General features: G+C 37.8%; 1 protein-coding gene across 23 annotated transcripts in view; it reads left to right on the forward strand.

Moving 5' to 3' along the window:
• The window catches only part of EPB41L2 (erythrocyte membrane protein band 4.1 like 2), a 231072-nt gene that overhangs the window by 113251 nt on the left and 100643 nt on the right, over positions 1–17178 (forward strand). For all 23 annotated transcript variants that reach the window (XR_008794149.1, XR_008794150.1, XR_008794151.1 and 20 more), the window contains 2 exons: positions 6492–6946; positions 7685–7900. Coding sequence is in view for 20 of the 23 variants with exons in the window: in XM_056126400.1 (XP_055982375.1) it covers positions 6506–6946; positions 7685–7900 (657 nt within the window). In the remaining 3 variants the exon portion in view is untranslated. The remainder of the gene's footprint in view (positions 1–6491; positions 6947–7684; positions 7901–17178) is intronic.

Genomic DNA, 17178 nt, shown 5'->3' on the forward strand with positions numbered 1-17178 from the left:
CCCCCTCTCATTTGAGGGATGTTGGGGCCAAGATCATCTGTGCTCAGGACTTACTCTTGGCTCTGCTCAGGGTTTACTCCTGGCAGTGCCTGGATGACCATATATATATGGGGTCAAACCAAGGTATACAAGGCAAGTACCTTAGCTGAGTATTATTTCTTCAGCCTCTCTTGGGATTTTGATATTAGTGGCAGTGTTTGCATTCCATTGCAGGAATTTCCATTTTAGTGGGCACTGGATTTTAAAGACCCGTATACATTTGCATCTTTGAGAATTACAGGGGTGATAATTACGGTGAGTGGGTATATTATAATCATGTGTTTTTCATAGTGATTTGTTCAAGAAACCATCTTGTCAACAAAGAAGGTAGTATTTAGGTGTTTTCTTGAAATTACTTTTAAGACTATACTTATTTACGTGTAATTATGTCTACCTGTATTGTTAGTATTTTTAATTCAGTGAGCCATTTTAATCATGTAACTTTTTAATCTTGTAACTTTTAATTGGATAGGCAACCATTATTCAGCTCTAAGGTCATTAAAAGGTTAGTTAGATAGTAGTGATGAAGGGGACTGTTTTGCGAAACAGTATGATTTATCTGTGCTCTTTGTCTCTGTGTTAGCACCTTGTCCTTAATTTGTCCATCAGCTCAGTAAATTACATGGCCAAGCAGTAACATTCAAGTAGGACTTTATTTGTCATGGAAAACTTTTTGTTTTGGGAAGGTCAGGGCTAATCATGGTAAATCTTGGAAACAGGGCTCACTAGATTCATTGTTTTCTCATCTTCACAAACTGTCACACATCTTTGAGGACTCAGGGGCTCTGGTTGAGCTGATGATTAATCATGAGCAACTCCGTGGTGATTAAGAAATACAGGTGAGTACAGATGGACTGCTGCATAGTCTTCAATCACTTTCTTGGGAAGGTGACTCCTCTTGAGTTTATTACCTGCAAGATGTGGGCCTTGGGGGCTGGAGTGATAGCACAGCCAGTAGGGAGTTTGCCTTGCATGCAACAGACCCGGGTTCGATTCCCAACATCCCATATGGTTCCTGATGACCACCAGGAGTAACTCCTGTGTATCGCTGGGTATGACCCAAAAAGAAAAAAAGATATGGGGATTGGTGGGAGGAGGGATTAATACTTATTTGTAAGTGATATGTTTAAAGGAGCAAAAATTAAGTGCATGATACCTGATAAGCAGTGAGAAATCTTATTATTAAAATAAACATTAATGCTTTTAACATAATAAAAGAAACTTCAGTTTTATATTTCATTGTTTCTAAATTATTTTAACCAAAATCAGCTCTAATTAATTGATTTTCAGATTACTTCTCATAAAGTTAGAGAGCTGCGTTATCTTGATTACCTTGGATAAGTGTAACATTGTTCTTTAAAATTTTACTAGGGCATTGATTTGTTCCCTCAAACTATAATTAAAGAGTATATATCCAAAATTAACTTTAATCATTTCATAATAAAATAATATTCTTAAGTGGGCCATGGAAGTTGAAAAAAAGTTTTTCTATGTAATTTGGAACCAGTTTACTTATTTATGGTTCCTTTTGGAAGACCTGGTTCTGAATTTTAATTGCTTAGAAATGAAAAGATTGACCACTTTTCTATTTCAGTTACCTATTTCCCTTTTTTGAGAAAGCCATTGTCCTCAGGGATTTTACTATCTGATCTTATTTTCAGAGATCAGAAGATCTATGATTTTCTTCTTGCCCACATGCGTTTTCTTCTGCCTGACCCTTAAATGGTAATAGTGATAAGGGTTCTTTTCAGTATCTTCTAAACCGAAACACTTTTCCTCTTTAGTGATAGTATTATTTGTGCTTTTTGTCTATATGAAGAAAACTTTCAGATTTATTTCTCTAATCTGCCTTTCATAAAGACTCACTATACAACCTTCACAAACTTTGTAATCACAGTGAATTACTACCTTTTATTTTCCTTCAGAGAATTTTTTTCCTTATAGACTATTCTTTTTAACTCTCATCAACTTGCCATTGTTTTATATATTCTTTCCTCTTTTTCATTTGTTGTTTCCCCTATAGATAACAAGTCATGTCTGATATTATCTTTACCACAAAATTTATTTCTTAATGTTTAGAAGTGAGCAAATTTGCTGCTTCCATAGTATTGAAACATGATCTCATTCTTGAATTATTGCATATTCTCCTAGATGTCATTCTATTTCAGTCCTTCTGTCATTCTGTACTTCTTAGTCAGGTTGTTCTCTGAAATGTGAATCTGGTTTTATGTCTCTTCAACTTAGAAGATCTTGTATGACCTCTCATTGTCTTTCAATCAATCATCCAGCCCTTTCTTAGCATGATACACAAAAATTTACTCTGGCTTCTGACTACTTTTCCTACTTCCTCAATACCAGTTTACCTTCATTTCTATCCTCAATTTAAGCCTTCACTTCACATGTTACAGTGTACTATTGTGGTTTCCTATCACTGTTACTGTCCTCCCATTCATCAATTTGCTTGAGCGGGCCCAATAACATATCCATTGTCAGACTTCTTGTTGCTGTGTTTGGCATATCGAATATGTAACGGGGAGTTTGCCAGGCTGTGCCGTGCGGGCGAGACACTCTCGGTAGCTTGCTGGGCTCTCTGAGAGGGGTGGAGTAATTGAACCTGGGCTGACCAGGTAGACCGCGTGCAAGGCAAACGCCCTACCCACTGTGCTATGGCTCAGAAGGGATATTCTCAGGTGTTCACGCTTTGTACGCCTGTGCAGTGTCACCCCGCCTTTCCTAAATAATGAGTACTGGTCCATTTAAAGTAACTCAGATGTCACCTTCTGCACAGAGGCTTGCTCAGGGACTCACTTTGTCCAATTTGAGTTATTTAAATTTTTTTCCTCTCTCTCTTTAGTTGAGGGAGAACCACACCCAGTGATGCTCAGAGGATACTCCCAGATTAGATTGTTCAAGGGATTGTGTGGTGACAGGAATCAAACCCAAGCCTCCTGCTTGCAGAGCATGTGCAAAAGACCCTCGCACCATCTGCCCTGCCTAGAGTCTCTGTCCTCTGCTTTTGACAGTTGACTTATCTGTCACCAAATTCTCTCAGCTCTTTTAAAATAATATTCTTTGCCCAGTATTTGGCGTATTGTAAGGAGTGACTTAAAGATTGATAAACTAAATTAATATTAATAAATTAATATTAATGCATTTTGAAGTGAATAGCATTTATCACTTTATTATTGAGATATCACCTTTTATTTTTTATTATATATTTATTTGGGGGCCACATTTGTTTCTGCTCAGGGCTTATTCCTGACTCTGTGCTCAGGGATCACTCCTGTTGGGCTCAGGGGACCATATAGGATGCGAGGTATCAAACCCTGGTCGGCTGAATGTAAGGCCAACACCCTACCTGTTGGACTATTTTTCTGGCCCAACTATCACATTTTAAAGTTTATAGTTCAGTGTTTTTAAAATATATTCACTGGCTTGTATAGCCATCACTACTGTCTTAATTCCAGAATATTTGTATCACCCCCAAAGAAATCATACAACCAGGAGTCCTTGATCTCCATTTTCCCCCTTTTCCTACCCTTTGCAGCTATTAACTATTTTCTGACTCTGTGGATTTGCTTATTCCAAAATTTGGGGGCTGGGGGTTGGGTCACACCTATTGGTCCACAAGTATTGTGCCTCAGTGCTCAGATATGACCCTGGAGTTCTTTCGGGCACCATTTGTGATGTTGGGGAGCGAATTTGGGTTGACCACATACAAGAATCTTCCTTCCTGCACTGTTTCTCTGCCCCAATTCTATATATTTGGGGGGTGGGGGTGGTGTCTGTTGTGTCTGTTTTCTTAGCATGTTTCTAAGATTTGTCTGGCTCCATATTCATAGTACTGCATCCCTTTTTGTGGCTTAACAATATTGCACTATATAGACATCACATTTTGTTTATAAATTCATCAGTTGGATGAGCATTATTTTTACATTATAAATGATATTCTGAGCATTCATTTATTTGTTTTAATGTGAAAAATGTCCCATATTTTCTTAATATATATTTATGTGATGCCAGCTTTTTAAACATTTTGAGGAACTGTCAGATGGCTGCACCATTTTACGTTGTTAGCTTAAATCTTTCTGCACCCTCACCAATATTAGTTGCTCTTTCTTTTTATTTATAGGCACATTGATGGGTGTATATTGACATAGAATAATTTCGGAGGACCCCAAGAAATACCTCAGGGGACTGGGGGTCGCTTTCAGTGATAACTGTTGACCCTGGTGGGGCTGTGCAGTGCTGAGGATTGATCCTGCCCTTTGAGCTATCTCTCTGGCCCCCACATTGTAGTTTTGGTTTCCATTTCTTCAATAACTAATGCTGTAGAACAAAGTTGCTCAAACTTTTTTCTGAGTGTGATCCCTTTTTCTTCCTTCTGCCCTCTTATCTTGCCATTTCGTCTTCTAGGAATATTCTGGGGGCCCACATGGGGGCCATATGGTTCCCTGTTAAAAAACGCTGGTCTTGAGCATTCTTTGGAATATTTATTAGGAATATACTATCTTCTTTAGAAAAATATCTACTTAAATTCTTTGTCCATTAAATATTTTTGTCTTTATATACCACTTGTTTATATTGTGATAGCTATCAAATATGACTCGCAAAAAATGTTGGATAAAATTTTAAGAAACAAGTGTAGTATTGATCCATGATACAAATGGGTGAAATTTGAATTCTTAAGCGAAGGTGCCATATGTTACAGAATTTAAGTTATTTGTAATGTCCAAAGTAGGCAAATCTGTGTACTGAAATAGAAGACAGTGGTAGAGTGGAAGGGATACTGATAAGTAACCTAATAGATGATAAAGGGTTTCCTTTTGGGATGGTGAACATGTTCTAGAATTAGATAGTGGTGAATATTGTATAGCCTGTGAATTACTCTAAACTGCTAACTGTGATTTAAAATGGTTTTATGGTGTGTGAATTATTAGGGCTTTAAAACAAATGTGTTTTATTTTTTGAAGGGCTCAAGTTTTTACTACTTTTGATATTGCTGGGAAATGTCTATTGTATATCAGGATATCAGGCTTTTGAGTACATTTTACCCCTGGCAAGAAAGAGAATCTGTGATCTGCACTTGCCATTATGCGGTCTATCTTCTTTCTCATTAGGTTGCTACACTTTCAAGGTCCCTTATTGCTGTGTAAAAGACATCTAGTTATTTTGCAATTAGTATAAACTTTGTTTTGATACATTGAAAGGATAAGCCATTATATTTGGTTTAGGTTAGAAGGCTGTAGTTTTTTTTTTATATAATAACACTCAAAGAAAACCATTATATATACATACATACATATATATATGAAGAATAATATCCATGACCAGCAAAAACAGGGTTTAGGAGGACTGGTCAGTGGTTGGAACTAACCACAATTATGTGTGGGGTTAGGGGTTGGTAAAATAGAGAAGAGACCGCTATGACAATAATAGCTGGGAATAATTACGCTGGACAAGATCTGAGGGTTAAAAGTAGGTAAGGGATGTTCTTGATAACCTTTCAGTATCAATATTGCAAACCCCAGTGCCCAAAAGGAAGGAGGGAGGAGGATAGAGAAGGGGAGGGGGGGGAGGGAGGGAGTGAGGGAGGGCGGGAGGAAGGGAGGGAGGGAGGGAGGGAGGGAGAGAGAGAGAGAGAGAGAGAGTGCTGCCTTAGAAGCAAGCAGGGGGTGGGGGTGATGGGAGGGAACCTGGGGACACTGGTGCTCAGAAATGTACGTTGGTGGAGGAATGGGTGTTGGAATACTATATGACTGAAATCCAATCATGAACAGCTTTATAATGGTCTCTCTCACAGAGATTCAATAAAAAAGTTAAAAAAAAAAGAAAAACTATTTGAGATAGAATAATACGGAGTTTTGGAGTTGTGAATATAGTATGACTACCTTTTTCAGAAGATGGGCTTTTGTATTGGACTAGAGATAGCAAATTATAGAATTTAAATTGGGGGAAAAGAGAAAACTTAAAATTCCAGCTTTAATTTTCTTGCTATAAATTATCCAACACTTAAAATATCTAATATTTTTTTGTAGAGTTGGGCTTTTTTGTTTATGAAATTGCACTTTCTACAATCAATTTTCTTATGTAGAATAAGGCATACTTGGTACAGAGACAATGATTTTTCCATATAAAATTAGATTACAGCTAGTTAAGATCAAGTAAGAACTAAAACCTCCTAGAGTGATAGGAGGCACTCAGAATTCTAGTCCTATTATGATGCCAGCTTTGGTTCTGTGAGTCTGATAAAGAATTCTGGGCAGTTACAGAGAAGCAGTCTCATTTTCTCTTGGCCCTATGAACCATGAACCTTCTTTTCCTCTGTTTCTTTTCTTTCCTGTCATTACTCTGACTTTCCTCTTCTCATCCCTTCTTACCTTTGTTCTTTGCCTCTAACCAAACTTGGGAGTTTGTTTTACAAGCCTTTTGTGATTTTGTTTTATTTACAGCTTAAGCTCCGATCATGACTACAGAGGTGGGTTCTGCGTCTGAAGTCAAGAAAGAACCTGATCAGTTGGGAGCAGATGCCGCCAAGGAGAAACCTAATGAAGTAACAGAAAAGCAGAATCAGTCAACCGAACCATCTCCTCCAGCTGAGAGCCAAAGTAGTCCACGCCGCCGCCAGAAGAGAGAGAAGGATCCATCAGAGAGCAGGGGGATTTCCCGATTCATACCTCCATGGCTTAAGAAGCAGAAGTCCTACAACTTAGTTGTGGCCAAAGATGGAGGAGATAAAAAAGAGCCCAGCCAAGCTGTTGTGGAAGAACAGATTCCGGATAAGGAGGAGTCTCTTTCTGAGGAAGAAAGGCAGGCGAAGGGTGATGCTGAAGAAATAGCTTCAAGGAAACAGCAGGAAACAAAGGTTGAGGAAGAAAAAACTGCAATGAGCAGTCCTGAGACACAGGTATGTTTGGGAAGGGTCTCTCTGGAAGCGAGATCTTGATAGCATAACCCTACGACCAAGGGGATTTATTTTGAATCATTTCGAGATTGTGTATAGTAAGATACTGTTTTGACTTGATGTATTTGGAAGATGGGGTTAGGTCTTAGATTGGTCTTACGTTTGGGGAGAAAAAGTTCAAAATAATAAAAAAAACCTTACCAGATATGGAAACTGTAAAAATATTGATGTTTTTAGAGATTTAACAGAAACCTTCAAAATCCTGCCACCTACACCTACCTAACGTGTACACCACCTTTTAAATAGTATACATGTTATTACCTGTTTTACCGTTGTTCAGTGAGTGGTTAACAACCAGAGTTTGTGGGGGTTTGTATGCTCATTTTGGTTGCTTAGTGAAGTTTAGGTTGGTATATGAGACTTTAATTGGAACATTTATTATTAGAAATAATATTTAAGTCATCATTGCCATGGTAACCATGGTTACCAGCTTGTGGTTGTTTTTTTTTTTTTAAACACCTGTAAAGCTGAAATTGCCAAACTGGTAAAATAAGAAAATCCCATTTAGTGAATGGAGGGAGAAATGATGTGGGGGAAATGTCCTTTTTGCCAAAATCTTAAAGTTTTTTTAACTTGTTGGAATTTATTGTGAGCAGCACTCATGGTTTGTCAAAAGTAGTTTTTTTGAATGTATTATCTCATTGGTAACTTTAGTATGACCTAAATGTTTCCCCCCAACAGCCTGCTGAAGCTGGGCAAAAGAAAGGAGAAGAGGAGAAGTTCAAGGATATACAGGAAGACAAACCTGAAGGAGAAGCAGCCAAAAGAGAGACAAAGGAAGTGCAGACCAATGAGGTGAAAGTGGAGAAGACTTCCCAGAAAGTCACCAAGAAGACCAAGACTGTCCTGTGTAAGGTGACCCTCCTAGATGGCACCGAATACAGCTGTGACCTGGAGGTGAGTGAGGGAGTTAATGGGAGCCTTTTCCTTGGTTTGTCAAAGAAAATCAACTGCAATGGTGTGCCTTTATTTATGGGAATGGCACCATGAATATATTATTGCTTCTTTCCAAGGTCCTATAAGCTAGTCGCTGGCAATTTTTATTTAAAAATACCCAGAAAACATAGAAGAACGTCATTATTTTCATTAAGAGTAATATTTCCTGGCCCTTAGGGCCTATGTTCTGCTGATCTGAACTGGTCATGTGTAGTGGCTGGTGTCTTTCTGAAGAGCATTAATTAATTTGGATATTACCTCTAGCTATCAATGACTCACTTGAGAAGAAACAGTAGTGCCTGGCTGACACTTTAGATTTAGAAGTTGGACTTGAAGTATTTTTATCTTGAGGCACGTATTGATTTAAAATTTCTCATTTAATTTCCTTTAGTTAAGAAATTGATTTATGAAATGCTGATGCTTATGGAAGTCAGTGTAATGAAAAAATATCTAATGTTTAAAATTGTATATGAAAGTATTTGGTTGCTTTTCATAAATAATATTCACATGGTATATTCTAATAGCTAGTGTACTTAAGAGCTCTGTGAGGACCTGTGATTAGATTATCTCATGAATGCTTGTAAGATTCTATATGCGGTAGAGATTATTGTGGCTATCTCCAGTGTTTTAGAGAGAATTTTAATACTTCAAGAGATTAAGTAACATGCCCAAAATTTCACAGTGATAGTGGCAGATATTCTGACTACAACATTTTGATTCTGGTGGCCATGAAATTGACCATTGAACTAAAATAAATCATTCATGATCCATGCCTCTCATTTTTTTATTACTCTATGACTGTGTTATACATTCAGTTATTATTCTGATATTTCAGCTTTAAGAAAAGGAGACAGTGGATTAAAAATCCTTGAAACTGAGATGGGTGGGGGGAGAGGGAGAGTAGGGAGAGGAAAGAGAAGGGAGGGAAAGGGAGGGACAGAGGGAGAGTGAGAATATCAAAGGAGAGGGAAGGAGAGAGAAAGGCAGACAGATTAAGTCTTGGTAGAGAACAGTAAGGAACAAGTGGTGGTGTGACCTTTCTTGGTCACTCTGTTTTACCACATTATCTCTTATATTCCTGTCCTGGAAGTACAGAGTTTATACTTAGAACCCAACCTTGTTATGTGACTTTGAGTCATGTGCCCAACCATTTGCCAAATTGAAGAAAGAAACTAGTGTCATATGCAGACCAGAGAGTTACCTAATTTATCTCTCAAGTTTTTAAATCAGCAAACCTTAAGGGTGGACTTGTGTGCTTTAGGGTTTAACCCAATTTTTATTGTTCTAATTCATAATTTTAGTAACCAATAAGTAGAGAAATGTCTTTATTATAAAATTTTTAACATTATTTTGACCTGGATTCGATTCCTCTGTCTCCCTTGGAGAGCCTGGCAAGCTACCAAGAGTATCCCTAGCCCACACGGCAGAGCCTGGCAAGCTCCCTGTGGCGTATTCGATATGCCAAAAACAGTAACAACAAGTCTCACAATGGAGATGTTACTGGTGCCCGCTCAAGCAAATTGACGAACAACGGGAGAACAGTGCTACAGTGCTATTTTGCCACATGTTTTAAATTTTTTCCTAACAAAGAAAGCATTGAAGGAGTTACTTAAAAAAGCACAGCGGTAGGGCATTTGCCTTGCACGCAGCCAACATGGCCGAGCCGAGTTCGATTCTTCCGCCCCTCTCGGAGAGCCCGGCAAGCTACCCGTGACGTATTCGATATGCCAGACACAGTAACAACACAGTCTCCAATGGAGAAGTTACTGGGCCCGCTCGAGCAAATTGATGAACAACGGGAGGACAGTGACTGTGACAGTGATTTTAAACACTTCTTTCTTGCTCTCTTTTTATCGTTCTTGTTTATTTGATTTTTGTTTGGGGTTCCTTCTGGCTCTGCACACAGAATTACTCCTATTGGTACTTGGGGGACCATATGAATTGCTGGGGATTGAACCAGGCATGTACAAGGCACACTGAAGTATTTTAAGTCTTAAGTATTTTAATTTTACATTAATTTACTCGCATCAACTTTTACTAATTTATGCTGCACTATCAACCTTGAAATTTCATTATTAACAATGGTTTATTTACTTTGCTTGTATTACATAGTCTTGGTAGATTGCCATGCCTCTGTTGCTTGTCTTTTTGGTTTTTGGACCATGATTGGAATTCTCTCCCTGGGTCAGTCTGGTCTTACTATTAGTGGGGAGAAAAACAACAACAACATGGTAGAACCATGTTACAGCTTTTAAGTCCTCTGCGTTGAAATGGTATATATTATTTTAACTTAAATCTTATTGGCAAAGCAAGTCATGTATTTTTTCACATTTTTTGTTTTACTACATTATGACTAGAATGTGATTTAAATAAGATTTGTTGTATTAACACTCATAGACTAATATAAAGTCAGTATTTGTAGTTGTTCTTATTGAATTTGAAAAAGCATGTTACCTTTTCATGATTGACACAGGTTTTCAGATCTGGTCTATTTTTATTAAGGGAGATGTGTTAATATCTCTGATTTTCTTTTTGGTATTTCTGTATATCACCAGATAGTACCTTAAAATCTGTCTTGTTACTAATATCACTATTAATTGCTTAAATTTGGAGGATTTGTCTGTATTATTTTCTTCCATTTGCTTTTTAATGTTGTGTCTTTGTCTTTGGAGGACACATTTTTAATTTCTTTAAAATGACTTTTGTTTATTTCCTGTGATTGCTCATGTTGTATATTCTGCCTCTGTAATTTTGGGTCATTATTAAATCAGTTTTATTTTTTCTCTTTGCTGCTATCTTTTTAGTATGATTTTAAGGGACTATATAGACACTAGACTATTTGTTCCTTTTCCCATCCAGTTTTTCTTTTTTTTAGCATTCAATTTAAAAGTCTTAGCTTATTTGGGGATGGTGTGAAATAAAGCACACACATACACACACACATATATGTATGTACATATATATGTATATATATATATAAAACGAGTCCTTCTTTTATGATTTACTTACTCCTGGAGAACCAAGTTACTGTGTTTCTGGAAGCAAAATTCTGGAAGTTAAAGTTCAAGGATTGGAGAGATGGTACTTGCCTTGCATGACATTGACCCAGGTAGAGTTCTCAACACTGCAAAAGGGTCCCCCTAGCACTGCCAGGAGTGGTCCCTGAGAATAGAGACCACAATAAGCCCTGAGCACTGCCTGGTGTGGGCCAAAACTAACCAACCAAACCACAAACAAATGAGAAAAATCAAAAATTCTTTTATTCACCAATACTTGATTGAAAACCCATAGAAACTTTTATGACTAACTTACAGAAAATTATATTTTCTGTTAATAAGTTAATATATCAGGATGAGAGTTATCTTTTGAAGAAAATTAAAAAAATGTGAAAAGCTTTAGCATTTAAGTGTTAATTTTTTTTTCTCCCCCAAAAAAGAATGCACTGCACTGCACTGTCCTCCTGTTGTTCATTGATTTGATTAGCTTACCGGGCTCTCCGAGAGGGGCGGAGGAATTGAACCTGAGCCTACTGAGTTGACCGCGTGCAAGGCAATATAAGTAGATTTTAGTGATGTAATCCTGTTTTATTACTGACTCTTTACTGGAGTTCCAAGTGGTCACTTTTTAATCTGCAAGTCGTCTAATTCATCAGCATGATAGTATAACAGTAGTAACAATAATGTAGGTATTGTAAGTTATATTCCCTTTTTTTACTTCATCTCTGCTTCTCCCCCCCCCCCCACGCCCCCCCACAACACACACCCTGCCTCCATTTTCTCCCACTTTGATTCTCTGCTTTCTTTGTATTGTTAGAATGGGTCTGATACTCATCAGACCTGTCATTTCCTCTTGAAGAGCAGGGCCCAGTGGCTGCCAGCCAAGGTGAGGTTTGAGCCCTCTGATGGCATGGATCATAGTGACTGGGTGTTAATGCTGAGACTGCATGTCGTGTCTGTAGATCTGTAGCCAGATACCGGAAACTGGTGTCTGAGGACTATTTGAGGAAGTACATTGTGGGAAACTGTAGCTATTACTGAACTTGCCATCACTCAAGAAAAACCAATATAGTTTGGGGAAATACTTTTACTTAATTTGGTTTGGGAGAAATATCTTTGTCTTCATCTGCTTACTGTCGTTAAAGATTATACGTATTTCTACCATGCCTTTCCAGCTGTCTATGGTTACTTTCATATGTGTCTAATTTTCCTGTTGACCTTTAGATTATGACATGTCCCCTAAAGAGGAGCAGCCAGTTTTTACTCAGGATTTCTAGAGCAGCAGTAAAAGAAAGTCACTAATGCATGACCAATATGGGAATCTGGTTATTTGAGGAGTTGAAATGCCTTTCTCATATGTACTTTTTTGAGTAGTTCCAAAGGTAAATGAAGTTCTAGATGAAGTTCAGGAGGGCCTCAGATGACAGGATGAGATTAGTAATGATCCAGTTGGAAAAAAAATATGCTAGGGAGAAAGGAGCCAGAAGTTGTGATCCTTGATAGACAAGAGTTAGTAGAGTGCTATGTAGATGTTTAGGACATAGTAAATATATGACTGCTGTAATGTAAGGAGATCATTTTGTTCACTGGATTGGTTAAAATGCAAGTCAGTAATCTTTATAGATACCATTTTCCATTATGATTAGTTCATTGGAAAAGTTGGGCACTTTGTTACCTATCAATACCTTTTGTGCAACAAAAGACATTTAAAATGATTTAATGTAAATAATGTTACCATATTAATGGAAATTTAAAAAAATTAAGAAACAATTCTTTAGGGCACATTTCTTTTGTGTGCATCATTACGCCTCTGCTTTCTCAGATGACTCAGTGAACAGGTAGGTTAGCGGGCAGTATTTGATAACCAGAGGTCTCCATCAACACAACGGCAGTGCCTTTAGTACCATGTTCCTTCCCTGTGAGCAAACTGACCTGTTTTTTCTTGAACCTTCGGAGTTAGATGAAAACTACCTGGAAAGCCAGTCATCATTAATTTCAAAATTGTTCACTTTCAAGAACTGTAGTCTCGTTCTTTTGAAAGTAGCACTATAGCACCATCCTCCTGTTGTTCATCAATTTGCTGGAGCGGGCACCGGTAATGTCTCCATTGTGAGACTTGTTGTTACTGTTTTTGGCATATTGAATATGCCACGGGGAGCTTGCCATGCTCTGGCGTGCGTGCGAGATACTCTGTAGCTTGCTGAACTCTCCGAGAGGGATGGAGGAATCGAACCCAGGTTGGCTGCATGCAAGGCAAATGTCCTACCCACTGTGCTGTTGCTCCAGCCCACAGTATACTTTTGAGAGTATACAGTGATATTAAGTGAATAAGATATGCTTCATACAATATTTCAGAACATAAATGTTGGTAGATAGCATTTTTGGAGAATGATTCTAATTTATTAAAAACCAACATGGAAACTGGTTGACTTTCATTAAAGTTATTTTTTACTTCTGGAACCATAGGTTGATTGCCAAGCCATGCATTAATTTTGATCTAAGGACTTGTCTGTGTTCATTTGTTCCTAGTCTTTGTGTGGTACAGAAAAATTTGATCACAATTTTTGATCATAATAAATAAAGTTGATCCATCTTTTTATGTGCCTGTTGACATTTTTTGTCTTTGGAAAAATCATTTGCCCACTTTTTAATCCATTACTGTTGATTTGTATAAATTTCTTACATATTTTTAAAACTAGCATAAGGCATATGATTTGCAAATATTTTCTCCCAGTATAGGTTGCAATTTAATTTTTTTGGTGGTTCCTTTTGCTATGCAAAATAAATAATTAGCATTTTAAATAAGGAAGCTATCATTTCTATCCCTTGATTTTTTTTTTATCTCATTGAGATATTTAGTGGTATTTTCCATGTTCCTTTGATACCAGAATAACTGAATTATCAAAAATTTCAGTTTGTCTCCTAGATTCTGCATGCTTGTGCTAGAGACTGTGGTATTGCAATGAAGTAGTCATATTCTGGTGTGTTAAACAGTGCGACACTTTCCTGACAGGAAGCTACAATAAGGCTTAGTTGAAGCCATGGATATAAAGTCAGGAGATGTATGTTTATTTTTCTTTTGATTCTTTGGATGTTATGGGGAAGTGACTTCCTCTTTTTTTTTTTCTTCTCACACTGCAAAGAATGAAAATATGTACTTCCTCCTTTTCTAGAATTGAGTTGATTTTACTGTAGCTGATAAGTATATTATTTTTTTAAAGCCCGAAAATAAATGTGAAAGTTCCTGCAAGCCTTTGGAAGCATACTTGAATGTGCCATCTGAATTAGAGTTGCTCACATTTTCTCCTGGCATCTGAAAGTTGTTCCCACGTGTTGATTTTGTCTTAGAATTGAGGGCATTGTTTCTGCCCACACAGGAATGCCTGTACCATTTTTTTTCTGAGTGCCATGAATAAAGCAATCAGAATGTAGCCTCTCTTTATCACGCAACATGATAAAAGTATTTATGAGAAAGAGAATGTGTCTTGTGTAGAATACTGGTTTCAGAAACCCACTTTTAAAATTATTTTTTGAGAATACTTATTGATTACAAATTTCAACTTTTATCCTTAGGGGATGCTTTCAGACCTCTAGTTCTGACCTTTACTCAGATTGCTAATGTCGACTGAGAAATAGTGAGGCAGTGATGTAATCAGAAAAGATGTTTATTGAACTATAGGAATCTTGATTCAGGTTCATGAATGAATAAGGAATAATGAATGTGTGTCCCACCTGGGTTAGGGCCTATTGGGGAATTTTAAAGAGTCAGACAAGGAAGTGCTCAGAGGCCAGGTCAGTTGTGGTTGCACTTTTGGATTGGTTCCCAAACCTAGTTGTCTCTCCCTGTTGGTGGATAGAACGTTTTCAGAGAGCCTGCTGTCAGTAAAAGAGTTCTTTGAGGTATTTCTTAGAGTCTGAGTGTTTAATTTTCACCCAGAAATCTTAATATCACAGCTTAGAGACAAGATGAAGTCTGTTTGACTCAAAGCAAATACCGCACTAGTTAAATAGTTTCAGCTATCTGAATCATTGTAGGGCTACAATCTGGAGCTTGGAACATGCTTTACAATAGTATTTAAGTTTAAATGTCATTTAGGAACTGGGAAAATCTTAATTTCCCCATATTAGATGCATTTTCAAAATTCTAATTATTTTGGGACCATGTCTCTGTGTCTGTCCATTTATCTCCTTAGCCATATTAGATGCATTTTCAAAATTCGAATTATTTTGGGACCATGTCTCTGTGTCTGTCCATTTATTTCCTTAGCTTACAGAGATTTAAGGCAATAATTCTGAGAGTTTAGGTTTTTTTTTTTTTTACTTTACTATGGAGGGAAATTCCTCTTGAGTGGTCAAATATTTAGGAAATCACAGGAGCAAAGCATACCCTCTTATCAAGGCATTTTTTTTAGTTGGACCTTCTTGACTCTATTCGGTATGAACTCAGATTGTCTTTTCATTTCTCAGTTACTAGTGGATTTTCTGAGTCTTTTTTGCTAACAAGACCTGTCTTCTAATCAGACATGTGCATGAGTGGGGGGGACATATATACATTTACATATGAATGTATTTCAGGGTCTCCCGGGGATGCAGGGTCCATATTTTATGACACTTGACCTGTCGGGCCAGAAGTTCAGTTCTAGGATTGAGGATGAATTGCTGCACAGCTTGTATGTAGGTACTCATGGCTACCAGGGCCACTTTGGTGCTTCTCCAACCTGCTGGCCCCTGTACATCTCCCTGTGCCTGCCTTGCTATTCATTTCTGACTCTCATCCAAATTTCAGGAAGTTCTCTGAATTTGTTTGCACCATTAATTTAGAGATTAATTTTGCATTCCATTGTGCAAGAATGTCTTCCGGGCTGGAGCGAGAGCACAGCGGCAGGGCGTTTGCCTTGCACTCAGCTGGCCCAGCCAACCAGAGTTCGAATCCTCTGCTCCTCTTGGAGAGCCCGGCAAGCTGTCCAGAGTATCTCGCCTGCACGGCAAAGCCTGGCGAGCTACCTATGACATATTGGATATGCCAAACACTGTAACAAGTCTCACAATGGAGACATTACTAGGCCCGCTCGAGCAAATCGATGAACAACTGGAGGGCAGTGCTACAGTGCTACAGTCTTGTGCTGAAGAACTGCCAAAATCTTGTTCTGTTGTTTTCATGCTTATTTCTTCACCTGTATTGTTAGTTTCTTGAAAAACAGAACTTGCTTTTTTCCTCCATAGGGCGTCCATCAAGACTTTGCCTTTAGCACTACACATGGAAAAGGGATTGTTAATTTATTCCCCTGGTTTGTTGTGTGTGTGTGTGTTCTTTTAATGTTTCTGGTCTGAGTGATCACATTTATGTCCTTAATTCCTCTCTTCATCATTTCCAAAAAGAATAGAAAGATTTGGGCTCCTATATATTGGTATATATAGCTCCTTTCCTCCTCCTTTCCCATTATTATTCCTGTCTACCACTGCCCTGCTTTTTAAATGCAGACCAGCTTCTTCTAGAACTTCAAGGGACTAAAATCAATGCAAATGATTCATTAAATTTCTCGAAAAGGCTCTGACTCAAAGCGTTGCCAAAGTGATTAAGGTGTGGTGTTGGCTTTTTAGGAGTTCACAGCCCAGAGGAAAGTATGTCCTCCCAGAAGCACTTAAGAGCTCTTTTCTTTATTAGGAGCTGCCCAGGGTCAGATGGTTGGTTGGGTATGGGTGTAGGTTGTGGTTCATAAAATATAATCCTTTTCCCTTGTTCCTCTGTTTATAAAACGAATTTGACAGAATTTTTATTTTGCAGCAGTCAAGATATTCTGCCAACCATTTCCTTCTGTCTCACCCAACTTGGGTTTCAAAATCTGGGAATTGCCTTGTATCGATGATAATTTGAAAGCATCAAATTTAAGATTTGAAAATAACTTTCATGAATAGCTCTCTTGACATAATTTTGAAGACAGCATCTATGTCTTTCTCTCCCTGGCCTTTTCTCACACATGGTGCTAGGCAAGCTAACTCATTGGTAATTGCCACTAATTAAATCTTTTTACTCTAATCTGAAAGTGGGGGTAGACAGATATTCAAATTATCTATTTCTGGAAGAGAATTATGTGAGATGACGAGAGATAATTTTCTGAATAATATTTATACGTTAAAATCTGTACATTTTTCTTATTCTCTAAAAACTATAAGTATTAAAATATTTTTATTTGGGGGGCCCGAGAGATTGTAGAGGAGGTTAAGGTGCTTGTCATGCATGCT

The sequence above is a fragment of the Sorex fumeus genome, unplaced genomic scaffold (genome assembly GCF_029834395.1).
Source record: "Sorex fumeus unplaced genomic scaffold, SorFum_2.1 ptg000061l, whole genome shotgun sequence".
Taxonomy (NCBI): Eukaryota; Metazoa; Chordata; class Mammalia; order Eulipotyphla; family Soricidae; genus Sorex; species Sorex fumeus.